This window comes from Hemiscyllium ocellatum, chromosome 3 (genome assembly GCF_020745735.1).
Source record: "Hemiscyllium ocellatum isolate sHemOce1 chromosome 3, sHemOce1.pat.X.cur, whole genome shotgun sequence".
In the NCBI taxonomy this organism is placed as follows: Eukaryota; Metazoa; Chordata; class Chondrichthyes; order Orectolobiformes; family Hemiscylliidae; genus Hemiscyllium; species Hemiscyllium ocellatum.
The window spans coordinates 62,879,431-62,895,959 of record NC_083403.1 but is presented as its reverse complement, the minus strand read 5'-3'; the positions used below and the strand labels follow the sequence as shown (position 1 = coordinate 62,895,959).

General features: G+C 40.3%; 1 protein-coding gene across 1 annotated transcript in view; it reads right to left on the bottom strand.

Annotated features, from left to right (window-relative positions):
- The window catches only part of scara3 (scavenger receptor class A, member 3), a 59,085-nt gene extending 42,759 nt beyond the window's left edge, over window positions 1-16,326 (bottom strand). Inside the window, exons 1-2 of the mRNA XM_060850427.1 lie at window positions 16,151-16,326; window positions 15,877-15,976 (exon numbers count right to left, since the gene is read on the bottom strand). Coding sequence (XP_060706410.1) covers window positions 15,877-15,883 — 7 coding nt within the window. The 5' untranslated portion in view covers window positions 15,884-15,976; window positions 16,151-16,326. The remainder of the gene's footprint in view (window positions 1-15,876; window positions 15,977-16,150) is intronic.
- Window positions 16,327-16,529: the final 203 nt, after the last annotated feature.

The following is a 16,529-nucleotide window of genomic DNA, read 5'->3' as shown; positions in this document are numbered from 1 at the left end:
CCTGTGTTCTCTGTCTGTGCCATAATGTTTAGACTGATTCTAATCTAAAAAGTGAGTTAACAAATTCTTACACAGATATATGCTCAGTTTTTGAGCAAAATACAATGTAACTCTGAAAGTATAAATTCACCCCATAAACGTATATGTATATGTGTGTGTGTGTGTGTCTGGCGTGGGGGGTTGTGAGTGTGAGAAAGAGTGTATATGTGGGTGTATGTGAGTGTAGAGTGTCTAAGTCTATGAGAGGGTGCATGTGTGAGTGTGAGGGTGTGTGTCTGCAGGAGTATGTGTGTATGTATTTGTGTTTGGAGTGGGAGGTTGTGAGAGTGTGTGTGTGTGAGAGAGTGTAAAGTGGTGTAAGCCTGTGACAGGATGCATGTGAAAGCGTGGGAGTGCCAGTGTCTGTATGAGTGTGTATGAGTGTCTGTGTGTATGTCTATATATATGTGTGTGTCTGTGTGTGTATAGAAGTGCGTGTGTGTTCGTGTGTGTATGTGTATAGTGCAATGGTAGTCACCTGTAGTGTGATATGAACCCAAGGTCCCAATTGAGGCCCTCCCAATGGATACGGAATTTAGCTACCAGCCTCTGCTTGGCCACTTTTCCCTGCTGCCTGTCCCCAACATAGTTGGGGAACACTTCAGCAATCCAGGACATTCAACCTCGGACCTTTGGGTGACCATCCAACAAGACGGACTTCGAGACAGGCAGCAGCGAAAAGTGGCCGTGCAGAGGCTGATAGCTAAATTCCGTACCCATAGAGCGGGCCTCAACCAGGACCTTAGGTTCATGTCACACTACAGGTGACCACCATTGCACTATACACACACACACACACACACACACACACACACATATACATTTATGGGGTGTATTTGTACTTGCAGACTTGACTTGTACTTTGCTCAAAAACTGCATGAATCCAGGTAAGACTCTGATCTCACTTTTTAGATTAGAATCAGTCTAAGCATTATGGCATAGACCGAGAACACAGGGGGTTAACACCTTCAACATATTATCTGGCTGATACCAATTGTTACAGTTAACCTGAGAATGTAACTTTTTTAAAAAAAGTTTTGTGATTTACATATGAAAGAAGTGAAACCATCATGGTATTCGAACAGATGAAAGACTCAACAAACAATCAAGGTATTTTTCAATGTATAATTTCAGTTATATCACACTGTAAACTTTTGCTATCAATTCTGCGCCTTATAATTGTATTCTCCACAACCACGTGACGAAGGAGCGGCGCTCCGAAAGCTAGTGCTTCCAATTAATGCTGTACTTAGGTCTCATAGTACAGTCTCACCAATGCTGTGTATAATTGCAGTGATATGGCTTGATGAATATGTAGATAAGCAGTGATACAACTGTGACCTTAACAGTCATGAGTTAGTGTTCTATGAAGAAGTTGGAATCTGTACCGCTCAAAGCCTCTGTTCCTTGGCCTCCCATCATGTACAGTGCAACATAGACAGGCTTAGTGTGAGTGTGTGCACTGAAAGATGGCTGGAATCCAACCTTGACTAAGAAGGATCCTGTTGGCCGCCAGGTTCTCACTCTATGCATCTGTCTCTACATAGTCAGGGCAATCAGCGATTTTCCAAGCTCTTCCTGGAATTGTTATTCTTTCATGAGAGGCCTGCCAGCATTTAGTTGTCTTTGAACTGAATAACTTGTGAGGCCATTTCAAAGGGTAGTTAAGAGGCCAGGTTTAGGGAAGAACACGTTAAGGCTGGCAGATTCCCAAAAGGATATGACTGAACCAGTTGGGTTTTTATAGCAATCAGTGATCATATCATGGTCACCATTAGGGCAACATAGTGACTCAGTGGTTAGCACTGCTGCCTCACGCTTCAGGTACCTGGGTTCGATTCCAGCCTCGAGCTACTGTCTGTGTGTGCAGTTTACACTTTCTCCCTGTGTCTGCATGGTTTTCCTCCAAGGGCTCCAGTTTCCTCCCACAGTCCAAGATGTGCAGGTTAGGGTGGATTGGCCATGGGAAATGCAGGGTTATAGGGGGTTGGGTCTGGTTGGAATGCTCTTCGGAGGGTTGATATGGACTTGATGGGATGAATGGCCTGCTTCCACTGTATAAGGATTCTTTGTTCACATTGTAAAACTATTCCTATGGAATTTGGCCTGAGCTTGCATTAAGACCCGAACAACCTACAATAGAATACAATGAAACAATAACAAGACTCCTATTTTTATACTTCATGGTCCTTGCAATGAAGGCCAACATTCTATTTGCATTCATAATTACTTGCTGTACCTACAACGCTAACATTTTGTGAATCATGTGCAAGGACAACCAGATCCATTTGTATCACAGCATTCTGTATCTCTCCATTAAAGTAATACTTTCCTTTACAATTCTTCCTGCCAGTTTGGACAGTCTCACATTTTCCCCATACACTATCTGCCAATTTTTGAACACTCACTTAACCCATCTATACCTTTTTTCAGACTTATATCCTTCTCACAACTTCCTCTCCAACTCATCTTTTTTATAACTAACAAATTTAGCTACAATATATTTAGCTACAGTTATTTAATTCAGTAAATAAATGAATGCCAATGACAATTGTCATTACATTGAACACTTATCCAGGCAACTGCTAAAGTTGGTCAGATGTTGGTGCTTCACTGATTCACTTATTCCATCATGAAAATGCTTACATCAAATTCAGTATCAGTAAGTCTTTGAGTTGATCAGTGTTACTTTCCCAACAGTACACGAGACACTGAATGCACTTATGTCACCCTGTGCAGAACAGGGGGCACATTTTTAAGGTGAGAGGAGAGAGATTTTAAAAAAAGACACAAGGGGCATTTTTGTTTAAACATTGAGGGTGGTTCCCAAGTGGGATGAACTTCCTGAGGAAATGGTAGATGTGAGTACAATTACAACATTTAAAAGACATTTGGGTAAGTACACGAATAAGCAAGATTTGGAGGGTTATGGGCCAAAAGCACATGGGACAAGTTTAGTTTGGGATTGTGTTCGGCATAGACTGGTTGGACCAAGGGGTCCATTTCCATGCTGCATAACTCTAAATAAAAACAGAACTGAAATTAATCCTATTAACAAATAACCAGTATTTGAGCATCAATGTGGAGAATAGTACAAGCCCAATCTCATTTTTGCAGAAGCTTACACAATATTTTTATTTTAGGATAAATTTTAGTCTGTTCCCATTTTCAAAACAGCTCCTACTGCAAGGACTTAGGCCACTCACATCCAACAGCAGAACATGCATTCAGTATGTACACATTCCTCAGATAACTGGGAACATTTAGCTTGACTATTTTGGGTAAGCTATGAACTTAAGAACATCCCCCTGGTGCAGATGAGGCCTGCCATCAAATCCTGCAGATAGTCATTAAAACAAAGTATGATCACTAGCCAAGTACTTCCTTCTTTGTCCTGTTATCATCCAGCTGTTAAAATTGTTGAGTACAGCAGTGAGAACCCTGCAAGTGTCTCTCCACAGCAGGGGTAAGGAACTGGCTCAGAAATCTCTGGTGCAAGGATATTCATTATAATTCTAGTGAGTTGAAATAGGCAGAAAAATGCTGAGTGTCTTGAACTCACAGCCTCTTCACACTAGAGAATTGAGGAGTGTTATACTATTGTGGTTTATGTCGCTGCAGATGTCACTGGTATTGCTATGACAATACGCTTTGTGTAAGCAACAGAACTTTGTTTGATATGTGAGCCCGAGTACTGCATTAAGGCCAATACTCAGGTGGAAGCAGGCCTCAGAAAATGCCTGGTCATGTGACAAGATACAGTTTTGAACTGTATCATACCTGAGTTCCTTCTACGAACTCACTCAAGATTCAAGTACCTAGATGAGTGCTTGAAGTGTGCAGTGAATGTGCTGCAGGATACTGTGAATTATGGTTATATTGGTCAATACCAACTCCCAGCACTTTGTGTTTCTCTGTGAAGAGGACAAACTTTGACAGGAGTATAACTTCAACTGACCAAAGACATGCAATGCTGTCAGTCGCTGCTGCCTTCTGCGCACTTGCCTACATAAATGTCATTCAGTAGGACATTGTAAAGTGTAAGCATTTCAAGTGTCATCAGCTTAGTGGCGTTCTCTCTTTGCTTATGATTCTGAATATGGCATCCTTAAAGAGTATGCAACCATTCACAATGAATTGAACAACACTTTGTCTTATTGGTTAGAATCGTGTTTACAGATTACAAGGGTATATTGCATGGAACAAGTAAAGAATGATCTTCTTGCTGGGCATACTGGTCAGGGTGGTGATGATTAACATCCAGGGATCAGCATCATAAAGCACCTTCTTTCCAGTGTCAGGGAAAAAAATAGGTAGCATATACTATGTTACTGCTGGCACATTGTGGAGGACCTGGTGGTGGGAGTAGTCACGACTAGCTGACAATAACAATAAGATCAGCAGCAGATAAGGATCCCAAAGCACTTCTTGCTAGACATTGGATCTAAATCTCAGATGGACTATATACTGACTGACTGAAAGCCCTGCTTCCTAATTCTCACTGTGTATTGGTTGCTGATCTCCTGCTGGCCTAAGAATATTTCTGAAGCGTGATTTATGGCAGCATAAAATAACTCAAAAATGTAAATCAAACACATTCTATTGTGCACCAGGCTCAGCATCACACCCCAGCTACATCAAACACAAAAAAAGTTACCTGAATAGTGTCCCACTTTTACAATGTGCAGGGACTACAGCACATTTTCTTGCAATGTTTAGCAACTACTATACATCACTCAGACATTACTTTACAGGTGTTGTGTATTTTTAAAGAAATTAAAGAAATTGATCACTCTGCAATTACTAAAAAGGCCAAGGGTACAGCCATGACACTTCTTAGGCAAATTCTCACGATTGAGGATGAATTTCTTCCACTCCAAAGTGGATCCTGAAGTAAACAGTTCACCCTGCTATGTGGTAGTGTGGAGGTCAGGGTGGGGGAAGATGGGAGTCCCATGAGTCAGTAGGATTTTGCAATTTTAGGGAAATTTTGACAATATCCTTGAAGCATTTTCTCTGCCCTCATGTCAGACACTTGTCATGACAAAGCTCTATGTAGAGCACTTACTTGAGGAGTTTTCGGTCAGGCAAACAGAAAATGTGGCCCAGTCATTACAGCAGATTAACCACAACCAGTGCCTTAATGGTGGAAATGTCAGCCTGAGAGGAGAAATTGATATAGGAGTGCTTATCCTGCCACTGAATTTGTGGGATTTTGCCAATGCATCACTGTTAAGATTTCTCTGGGCACCTGAGCTGTCTGCTATTCATTGTTCACATCTCCACTATATCCAGAGCTGCATACACACTCTGTAGCTGATGAGCTTGGAGTTGGTTTTGAGGTCTTACTCATCAAACATTTCCCTTTGTGCTCTAATACAAGTACTGCAGATGCTGGAGACCTTTAGTGAAAAAAAGGCAAGTGTAGGAGAAGCTCAGTAAGTCTTGCAGCATCTGTGAAGAGAAAAATAGATTTAACTTCTTGAGTTCAGTATGATTCTTCTTCAGAACTCACATGTGCTTTAAGTCATTTACTGACTGACTCAATTAATCCATTCAGAAACATCATGTGCAGAACTCCAATTTGAAATTAGGAAAAATAATTATTCATTAGATACAATTTATCTCTTTCTTACTAATTAAAAACTTTTGAGAAAACTGAAACTCAATTTTGCAACTCTGGCAAAACAAAAATTGACCCAGGCTGCAGATTATTTTAAATTTTCCAATGGCAGTCTTTCCCACTATTCTGGGTAGAGAGTGGCACTCAGAGCTCAGCTTGTAGCAACCCACTTATAACAAGGAACAGGAACAGGAATTCCGGAGTAACAGCTGCTCTTAAAAGGCTGGAAATTGCCTTTAAAGAGAAAGCTGTGACGTCCGTAGAAACATATGGCAACATTGCTCCTTTGATGTTGAGGAGTTGCAGTTGTGTTGCAGAGGGTACACCAAAGGAGGACAGTGTTATTTGAAACTGAAACATTTTCCTCCACTAAAAGGCTGCACAGAAGGAAGAAACTGACTTTGAGTTTCTGCAAGTGTTTCATATCTGGCTTCACATAGAAGGTCTGATGGTTCCAGAATTGAGACAGAACTGTTCCACAATTATTCATATTCTTACCTTGGGGTTCCATCAAGCATGACCTGCACTTCAGTTCCAAACCTCAGAAGGTACAATATCAAACAATGCACATACAACTTTAATGTACCAAAGGTACATTTCCTAAAATTAGAGATGTCAACTGACAAACTACAAACATTTGCTAAGATTATTATGAGATTTCTTAGTATAATCAGCATCATGGAAGCAAAGCTTGCGTCTGCTCTCCGATCTGCTGATCTTTCCTTATAAAAAATCAATTTCAGCCATTTGCATTATATCCCCAACGTTTCCGTGAGAATTAGTGACAATTTTCATTCAATTTCCTATTGATTTCAATTTGGTAAGGACTCCAGGATGTTACATTTGATCAACTGTTACCTTGAAATCATTACAATCAATCAATCAATCAGTCTGACTTCCCTTTGAATTCTGCTCTTTTGTCCATGTTTGTCCAAGGCCTTCATGAAGTTAGAGACTGAATGGCTCAGGCAGAACCCAAACTGAGCTTCAGTGAGCAGGTTATTACTGAGCATGTCCTGCTCGATGATACTGTTGATGACGCCTTCCAAGAAGCAATCATTAGCAAGAATGGATTCGTCCCACTTTGTCTGACCAAGGACATCACATGATCGGGTAATTCCACTGGATAGTGGTGGTGGCAAAACATGGTGAGAGATGTGATTATTTCAAGAACAATCTTCATTATTATTGTTGGCTCATTATCAGGACACATAGCCTTTACTGTGTCTAGTACCTCAAGCTGTTTAATGATATAAAAGGAGTAAATCAAATTGGCTGAAGAATGGTGTCTATGTTCTGTAATGTTGGGGACCTCAAGAAGACGCTGTGATGGATCATCCACTCTGGGTGAAAAGGATGCAAATGCTTCAACCTGGTCTCTTGTATTATTGTCCTTACCCTCTCAAGATGGATGGGAATGTTTATGGTATCTGCTGCTTCTGTTAGTTCCATAAATTGTCTACTACCATCCACAACTAGTTTTGGCAGGACTGTTACTTAAATCAGATCTATTGGTTGTGGGATTGCATTCCAATGCTAAATATTGATGAATCTACCAATATTTTATAACTTGGAGATGCCGGTGTTGGACTGGGGTGTACAAAGTTAAAAATCACACAACACCAGATTATTGGAAGCACACCAATTAAACCTGTCGGACTATAACCTGGTGTTTTGTGATTTTTAATATATTATAAAACTGTGTTGTTGGTAAAACCATCACTAAAAGGAATGGCTAGGCTTGCAGAAGTTTGGGTAAATGTCTCTCATAATTTGATCTAGATATTAACTTCAGCTCAAGACAGCAAACCTGCATTTAAATCATGAGGTTATAAGTTCACTTCTCACAGTTTCTCTTTTGCAGTACTGAAGAAGTTCTAATACAGGCACAATCATCTTTACACAATGCTGGCAGTCTACAGCTACCCTTCGTGATTCCTTTCAATTGGCTCAGACATGTTACCAACTTTACTGAGGGGAAACTGGGCATCCTAGTGGATGGGCCTACATGTGATCACTGACCATGAAGAATGCCCTGAGATACTGGTGACAAATGGAGAGCCAAAGGAGCAACCAGCAAGCTGGAGTCACCAAGTAACTGCTTTGATTTTCATATCTGGAATGGTTGGTGTTTAGTTTCTGCCTGGCAGATGGGAGAATGGGAAAGCATATCAATGAGGCGAAATGACAGAATAATGAAGATATCATGACAAGTAGGTGCATGCAAATAGGTCTCTCGCCACTCACTGGTGATAATCTCATCCCACTGTTCAGCATCTGGTTAGAAAAGGGAACTTTTTGCTCTTGATGTCAAGAAGTTCCTCATGGCAATCTCCAGTGATTCTTCTGACTTTCTCACCAATGCCTACATTGTTCAGGGCTAAGAAGATTCTGCCTATGGAATCTTATCTCTTGTCTGTGCAGAGGTGATTGGTTCTTTATTAGCACCTACTACTGTTCTTTACTAATTAAAATGCTTATTAAAATCAGGATCGTAGATGCAGACCCCCATCATTCCAAGGCGAGTGCACTACAGAGTGGTTTTTGAGCAAATCTCAGCAAGGGATTGCAGCCTTGGGCAAAAAGCTGGTGAATAACATTCCAGTGGATCACAGAATAAGTCTGAATTGCCTATGTTTAATTTTAATTTGTATTAGCATAATTGTAGTTTGAACAAAATGAGAAAATTAAAAGCATGATTTTTGAATAATGCTGGCAGTGACAAACCACACCAGATAACTGCACATATTGGAAAGTTGTAGGCATCTTGCCATTAGTCTATGGAAAATTCAGTTCTTGTATTTCTGTGCTTTTCCTTTGATTTACATAAAATTGTTTTTTCTGTAAGATACCAAGCTTTACGCTTCTTTTAAAATTGTGTATGTTTAAAAATTCTGCATATAGTTCAACCAAGGTATCACTGGAATGAGTTGTGTTGAACATGAAATGATTTTAAGCCACAATACAGCTTTAATTTGAAATCTGGATTGCATTTCCAGCTCCAAGAAAAATCTCCTCTGAACCAGATATCTGGTAACAATATTAGCAAAGCTTTAACTGATTGCTAAATTACTCCAAATACTTTCTTTCTTCATTTCTGCCCTATCCCTTGCAGATGGCAGAAATTCCTGTTAGCACACAATATTTGATTCTGAAGTTCTACTGGGGTCCTATGTTTCAGGAATGAGCTAGAAAATTAAAAATAGCACTTATTTGCCAAATTTGCTTCATGTTCTCTTCACCATATATCATTCCTGCTTAAAATGGCAGGCAATTAGAGCCTTGTTAACAGTAAATAAGGATTTTCCCAGTCACTTCCAGTTTCCTGATGCAATGGGGTAGTGTGGAGCCAGAAGTGATTGGGAGGGGGTAGCTTTGAAGCTTTTACTACCTGGAGGGAGTCAACTAGCAATAAGCTGGGTGACGGTCGCAAGACAACTACATGTCTTCCCTGTCTGACATGGATGAGTCCAGGTAAAGGCCATCCTGTGGAGGAAATTCCAAGATATTCTGCCACCACCTTCCTGCCACTTTGAAAGCATTTTGAAAGCCCACTTTCCACCTTTAAGTGGACATGGAATGTGCCTCCTTGCCACCAGTCTAAATTCCAGTGAGTGACTGTTAGCCTATGGGTCAGATCAAGACTGAGAAACAATCTGGCCTTCTACCTCCTGCCCTCAAATTGAAAATTCAGACCAAGACTACAGAATTACACCAATGACTGTATAGGTATTGACTGATTAATGTTACCAATTGCAGCATGTTGAAAGGTCAAATTAGTTTGTGACAATGGCTTTTCATTTGAGGATGTGTAAATAAATCTAGTTCTATATTTGCTGTGTGCTGTTGATCATGCGTTAGTTTCGGTATAACAAATAACAGAAAGGTGATGACGTGGAAGCAGGTGGGCAGCATAGTGGCTCAGTGGTTAGCAATGCTGCCCCATTACACAAGGGACCTGGGTTCAATTCCACCTTTGGGCAACTATCTGTGTCGAGTTTGCACATTCCCATGTCTGCACAGGTTTCCTCTTGATGCTCCGGTTTCCTCCCACAGTCCAAGGATTAGCTGGGCATGCTAAAATTGCCCATTGTGTGTGTTAGGCATGGGAATTGCAGGGTTACAGAGATGGGATGGGTCTGGGTGGTATGCTCTTTGGAGGGTCAGATTGTACTTGATGGGCCAAAGGGCCTACTTCCAGTTTCATGATGTTAATTTATTTGAAAGAGGAAGACTGACAAAAGGGGGCACAGGTTCATAGTTCCTTGAAAGTGGAATCACAGGCAGGCAGGATAGTGAAGAACCTGTTTGGCATGCTTGCCTTTAATTGCCAACACATTGTGTACAAGAGTTGGGAGGTCATGTTGCAGCTGTACTGGACATTTGGCCACTTTTGGAATACTGTGTTCAATTCTGGTCTCACTGCTATAGGAAAGATGTGAAACTTGAAAGGGCTCAGAAAAGATTTGCAAGGACACTGTCAAGATTGGAGGGCTTGAGCTATATGGGGAGGTTGAATAGGATGGGACTATTTTCCCTGAAGTGTCAGAGGCTGAGGGGTGACCTTATTGAGGTTTATTAAACTATAAAACTCACGGTTACGGTGAATAGCCAAGGCTTTTTCCCCAGGGTAGGGGAGTCCAAAACCAGAGGACGTAGGTTTAACATGAGAGAGGAAAGATTTAAAAAAGACCTAATGGGCAACATTTTCACGCAGAGAGTTGTGCATGTATGGAATGTGCTGCCAGAGGAGATGGTGGAGGCTGATATGATTACAACATTCAGAAGGCATCTGGATGGGCACATGAATAGGCAGGATTTAGAGGGATAACAGCCAAATGCTGGCAGATGAGACTAGAATAATTCAGGATATCTGGTCAGCATGGACAAGCTGGACTGAAGGGTTTGTTTCTGTGCTATACATCCCTTAGTCTCTATGGGAGCACGATAAACCTCTTATGTTCAAATTCTTCCTTTTGTCTCAAATGAAAGACAGAAAGGGATTGAATGATTTTCAGCATTGTAGAGCCCAATAAAAAGCTGCCAAGTGCTGCTGGTAGTTTTTTATGATCACACTTAACACAGTCAGAAATGTTGAGAAAGTAGAATTAGGTTAATAGAAATAAAAAGGAGATTCTGGACAGTAAGAGAAAGCAGCCAATTAGATTGAAAGTATATTGAGATGAAGGAGAAAAAAAGTTACTATTTTCATTCTTTCTTGCTAAATGATAATATTTTATTAACAACATACTAGTGATAAGATATTTTAAAAACTTTTAAATCAATCCATTGCTCATACTGTATATGATTTGATTGTGATTACAGTCAAAGTAGCAACCCAACCTAAATTTTCAGGTATCATTAACATTAGTTTAATCATGGACATTCTAGAAACATACATATATGTTAAAATATAAAATAGTACATGTACAAATGTTATTCAAGTGAGGAGTAAGTGTAAGAAAGACTAGATCTCAAGCATTTTATTGTATTTCCCTCACTGTTGACAAGCGTAAATAAAGTGTGCTCAATAACAGTTGTCTGCAGTTGAGCATGCATTAGTCTTAGTTGTTATGTATTGCACTATCAGCTCAGCTATCAGCTCAGCTTTTCAGATACACAGTCAGTGAGTACTGGTAGTGGTTTTATGACTGAAAGAGCATTAGCACCAAATTCATCCTTGTCCTCACCAAAATTCACAAGTTACAGGTTGGGACCCTGTAATTGCAGAAACCATGCCAATGTAGTGGGAACTCTATATTTCCTGCATACAGTTGTAGATCAAAGGTTCGACAAGAAATTGTACCCTCAATTGCTACCTCAAATTTGTAGTTGATGTAACCTGGGTTCAGGATCTTGAAACAGTGGAACAGCTGCACTCATTCAGTCCTTCAAGCTTGTTTGGTCATTCAAATAGATCACATTGGATCTGCATCCTAACAGCAGTGATCCACCTTAATGTCATAGCACTCCATACTCAGACCTCTCAAATATTAATGTTGATCTCTCTCTCTCTCTCTCTCTCTGCACCTTCTCTGTGGCTGTAATACTGTATTCTATAAGGAGAAAGTGAGGACTGCAGATGCTGGAGATCAGAGCTGAAAATGTGTTGCTGGAAAAGAGCAGCAGGTCTGGCAGCATCCAAGGAGCAGGAGAATCGATGTTTCGGGCATGACCCTTCCTGAAGAAGGGCTCATGCCCGAAATGTCGATTCTCCTGCTCCTTGGATGCTGCCTGATCTGCTGTGCTTTTCCAGCAACACATTTTCAGCTACTGTATTCTATACTCTGTTCTGCTCCCCCATGCACTTTGTGTGGTACAATCTGCCTGCATAGCATGCAAAACAACATGTTTTATTGTATCTCCATACATGTGACAACAATAAACCAAGCTCATGCTCGAGTGGCACGGTGGCTCAGTGGTTAGCACTGCTGTCGCACAGCACCAGGGGCTTGGGTTCGATACCCGCCTCGGGTGGCTGTGTGGAGTTTGTACATTCTCCCTGTGCCTGCATGGGTTTTCTCCAGTTTCCTCCCACGATCCAAAGATGTGCAGGTTAGGTGAATTGGCCATGCTAAATTGCCCGTAGTGGTAGGGGGTAGGTTCTGGGTGGGTTACTCTTCAGAGGGTTGGTGTGGACTTATTGGGTCAAAGGGCCTGTTTCCATTCTGTAGAGAATCTAATCCAATCCTGCTTAGATAATTGATTTTACATTATTAATTGATGTAGCATCTATTGCTGTTGGTGGAAATGAGTTCCACATACTTACTATCCTACACAAAATGATCTGCTTTCCTAAATGATAAAGCTCTGATTTTTAAGGAAAAATCCAAAAACTGGGGTCGTAAAAGTAAACAGAGAAAACTACAAAGGTACAAAATGCAAGTTTACTGGGGTGGATTGGGGAAACGCTGGTGATAGCTAATATTTGATGAATTTATGCATTGTTTACAACAAACACACATTGCTTTAAAGCACAAAAATTCAACAGGAAAGGTGAAACACCCCTAGCTAACAAATATACTTGAAGAATATATTCGGTCGAAGGAGAAAGCTGATCAAGTTACCAAAATGTAATAAGCCTGAGGATTAGGAACAGATTAGAATTTGTCAAAAGATGATCAACAATTTGGTACAGAAAAGGAGATTAGAATATGAACATAAACTAAGAAGGAGCCTTTATAAAGACAATAGGCTTTGAAAAAGGAAAAGATTATCAAAAGCACATATTGGGCACAGGAAATTTTAGGGAATAAGGAAATGGCAAGAAGCTAAATAATTACTGTGTCTATTGTTGTGGAGGAGATATAAGATATCTCAGAAATAATGGATCTAAGACACTAATGCGAAGGAATTAGTATTTGTAAGAAACTGGCATTGGAGGAATTAATAACAGTGAAAGTTCTCAAATCCTAGGGACCTGACAATCTACATCCTAGAGTGTTGATGGAGGTGGCCACAGAGATGGTGGATGTATTGATTAGATTAGATTACTTACAGTGTGGAAACAGGCCCTTCGGCCCAACAAGTCCACACCGACCCGCCGAAGCGCATCCCACCCATACCCCTTACCTTACACTACGGGCAATTTAGCATGGCCAATTCACCTGACCCGCACATCTTTGGACTGTGGGAGGAAACCGGAGCACCCGGAGGAAACCCACGCAGACACAGGGAGAATGTGCAAACTCCACACAGTCAGTCGCCTGAGGCGGGAATTGAACCCAGGTCCCTGGCGCTGTGAGGCAGCAGTGCTAACCACTGTGCCACCGTGCCGCCCCGTATTAGCGATCATGTTTCAAAATTCTATCGGTTCAGGACTATGTCTGAAGATTGAAAGGTTGCAAATGTAACTGCGCTATTTAAACAATGGAAGAACAGAAAAAACCTCCAGACCTCTTCGCCTGATATTGGCCGTTGGGAAAGAACTTGATTCTATAATAAAGGATGTGATAAATGGACACTTAAATAATACTTTGATTAGACTGGGCCAACATAGATTTACAAAGAGGACGTCACATTTGACAAATCTGTTTGAACATGTATCTGACTGAGTAGATAAGGGGAAACCAAGAGATGTAGTATGTTTGTGTTTTCAGATGACTTTCTACAAAGGACTCACAAGAAGTTAGTAAGTAAAGTTAGAGCTCATGAGATGTGAGTGAGTGTACTGGCACAGACTGAGGAAAAGTGACCAGAAAGAAAACAAACAGTAGGAATAAATAGGTCATTTTCATGTCAGTAGGCTCTAAGGTCCTAGTGAGGTGTTGCACGGATTAGTACTTGAGCCACAGCTTTACCTACTCTACATCAATGATATATGTCAGAAGCAAACATAATGTATCCAAGTTTGTGGATAACACAAAGTAGGTGGGCATGTGTTACATAAGGATGTTGCAAAGAGGTTTCAATTGGTTTTGGTCAAGCTGGGTGAATGGGCAAGAATATGGCATCCAAAGTGGATGCGTGCAAGATTTATCATGTTGGTAAGAGGAATAGAAGTGAGCAGAGTATTTGTTAAATGGTATGAGCTTGAGAAATATTCACATTTAAAAATACCTGAGTTTCCTCGTTCACAAGTCACTTAAAGCATGTATGTGCAATAAGCAATTAGGAAAGCAAATGGCATATTGACCTTTATATCATGAGTACAGGATTCAATTGTATAGAGCCTTCATGAGGCTCCCTTCTGGAGAAGGATGTGGAGTTTTTGTCCTCTACTAATGAAGGATATGCTTGCCATAGAGGGAATGCATGGAGGTTCGCTTGACTAATCTCTGGAATGACTAGGTTGTCCTATGAGAAGAGAGACTGAAGAACTTGGGCCTCTATTTTCTAGAATTAAGAAGACTGAGAGTTCATTACACTGAAACTTGAAGCACTGATAAAGTGATAGACAAAGTAGAGGCAGAAAGGATGTTTCCACTGGCTGATGGGTGCTCTAGAACCAAAGGTCACAATCTTCAAATAATAGTTATGCCATTTATTACTGAAGTGAGAGGGAACTTCTCCACTCAGATATTGGTAAATCTTTAGAATTATCTGTCCTAGAGAGCTTTGATAGTTCAATGTTCAAGATTGAAATAGATGAAATTCTAGGGATTAATTGGACAAAGGACCATGGAGTATTATGGGGACAGTGCAGGAAGACAGTGGAGGTAGATGATCAGCCATGATATAGAAAAGCAGAGGACAGTATGGCCTACTCCTGCTCTTGTGTTCTTATTCTCCCACCAGCAGAAATTGTTTATTTCTGCCTATCCTGAAAATTATGTTCAAAATTCTAAAATCCTTAATCAAACTACTCTTTAATGCCAGAGAACACAAGCCTTACTGAACTTCCTGAGAGTGTAAATGAAGTATAATTATGGCTTTCAAAAAAGGCTTTAGAAAAGCACCTGAAACGGAAAACAAAACTCTGAGAGGCAGGGATACACATGAAGGAGTAGGGTTAAATGATTTTCCCTCCAAACAGCTGGCCCACACACAGCAGGCCAAATGGCCACTCTCTGTACTGTAACCATTCAATGATTCAAGTTGATGTAATCTCTCCTTGTAATGTAACTCTTAAACTCCTGATACCCTGGTGCACCTAAAATGCATTCTTTCCCAGAACAATCCCAGGGTGGGATGCCAAGAACTGGAGACAGTGCTCCAGCTGTGATCTAAGCAAGGCTTTACCTAGCTTTATCTAGCTGCAGCTGTATGTTCTACCCTTCTGGTTATTAAAGGCTATCTATTCCACTAGTTATTGAGATTAAAATGACACATTCACTTGACAGTGAATATCCTTTGAGGGGAATGCTCCATTCTCAATGCTATTCACAAATATATATGTATAGAATGTTTGAACAAGTACAAACTGATATTGCACCAAAAAATTACATGACAAATAATCTTGTTTCACAATAGCAGTGTACTACAGTAGAAATTGTTCTGAAAATTGTTAACACAATCCCATGGCAACAATGATGTCAAAAATGGTAACAATCAAATTTAATCCAATATTCTGAAGCAAGCACTTGGCCACTCTAAAAGGTCCTGGGCTATACTTGCTACAAGAATGAGCGCGTAGAGAAATGCACATAAAATATACACTTATGCCTTTTAATGCTGACTGCATTAAGAGAGTTGCAGAGATGGAAAACAAGTAACGAAAAAAAAACTGGGCACACAAACTTTTCAGCAAAAGGAAACGGAGATAAAGTACTAACCTTTCATGTTCTGTTATTGTATTCTATCTGCAATAAACGCCTGTTGCATCGCACCATGAAAACAAAACCTTCCTTGGAAAGTTAGCCAGACAAGAACTTCCTGTAATTCAATAAACGTTTCAGATAATGTTGAAATGAACACAAGCACAGAAAGACGCAGACATGCAATTAGCTGCAAAAAAATGTCTGATGTATAGATTTAATTATGATCGTTTTATTTATATTTTAAAAATTACAGACGATTTTTTTTTCAAAGCACGTCATGATTACATACCCAGCTTTCGGCTAACTTTCCTTCATGAAAACATGTCTGAGAAACGCAGACTGCAACTCAAAACTTGCACTAATCTTACTTGTTCTGGAGCCTGAATAAACATCCTCACTTTTAAAAGAAAGCTGGACGTTTTTTTGCCCAGGCGACATGTTTCACGTTTGGAGAACCGTGACCTGAGCTCATTTTACCCAAATATTTCCAGGGAAGCAGCAGGGTAACCGCAGTTGGGAGATGCAAATGGTAAACAACTAGGGTTTTTAAAAAAATCACTTTATGGTGACAAATATGCAGATCAGAGCTCTTAAAAGTGTAAAAAATTTCGTTCAAAGTTCCCTTTAGTCTACTTGGAAAGAAACGTCTAGCAACATACAAAGTGTAA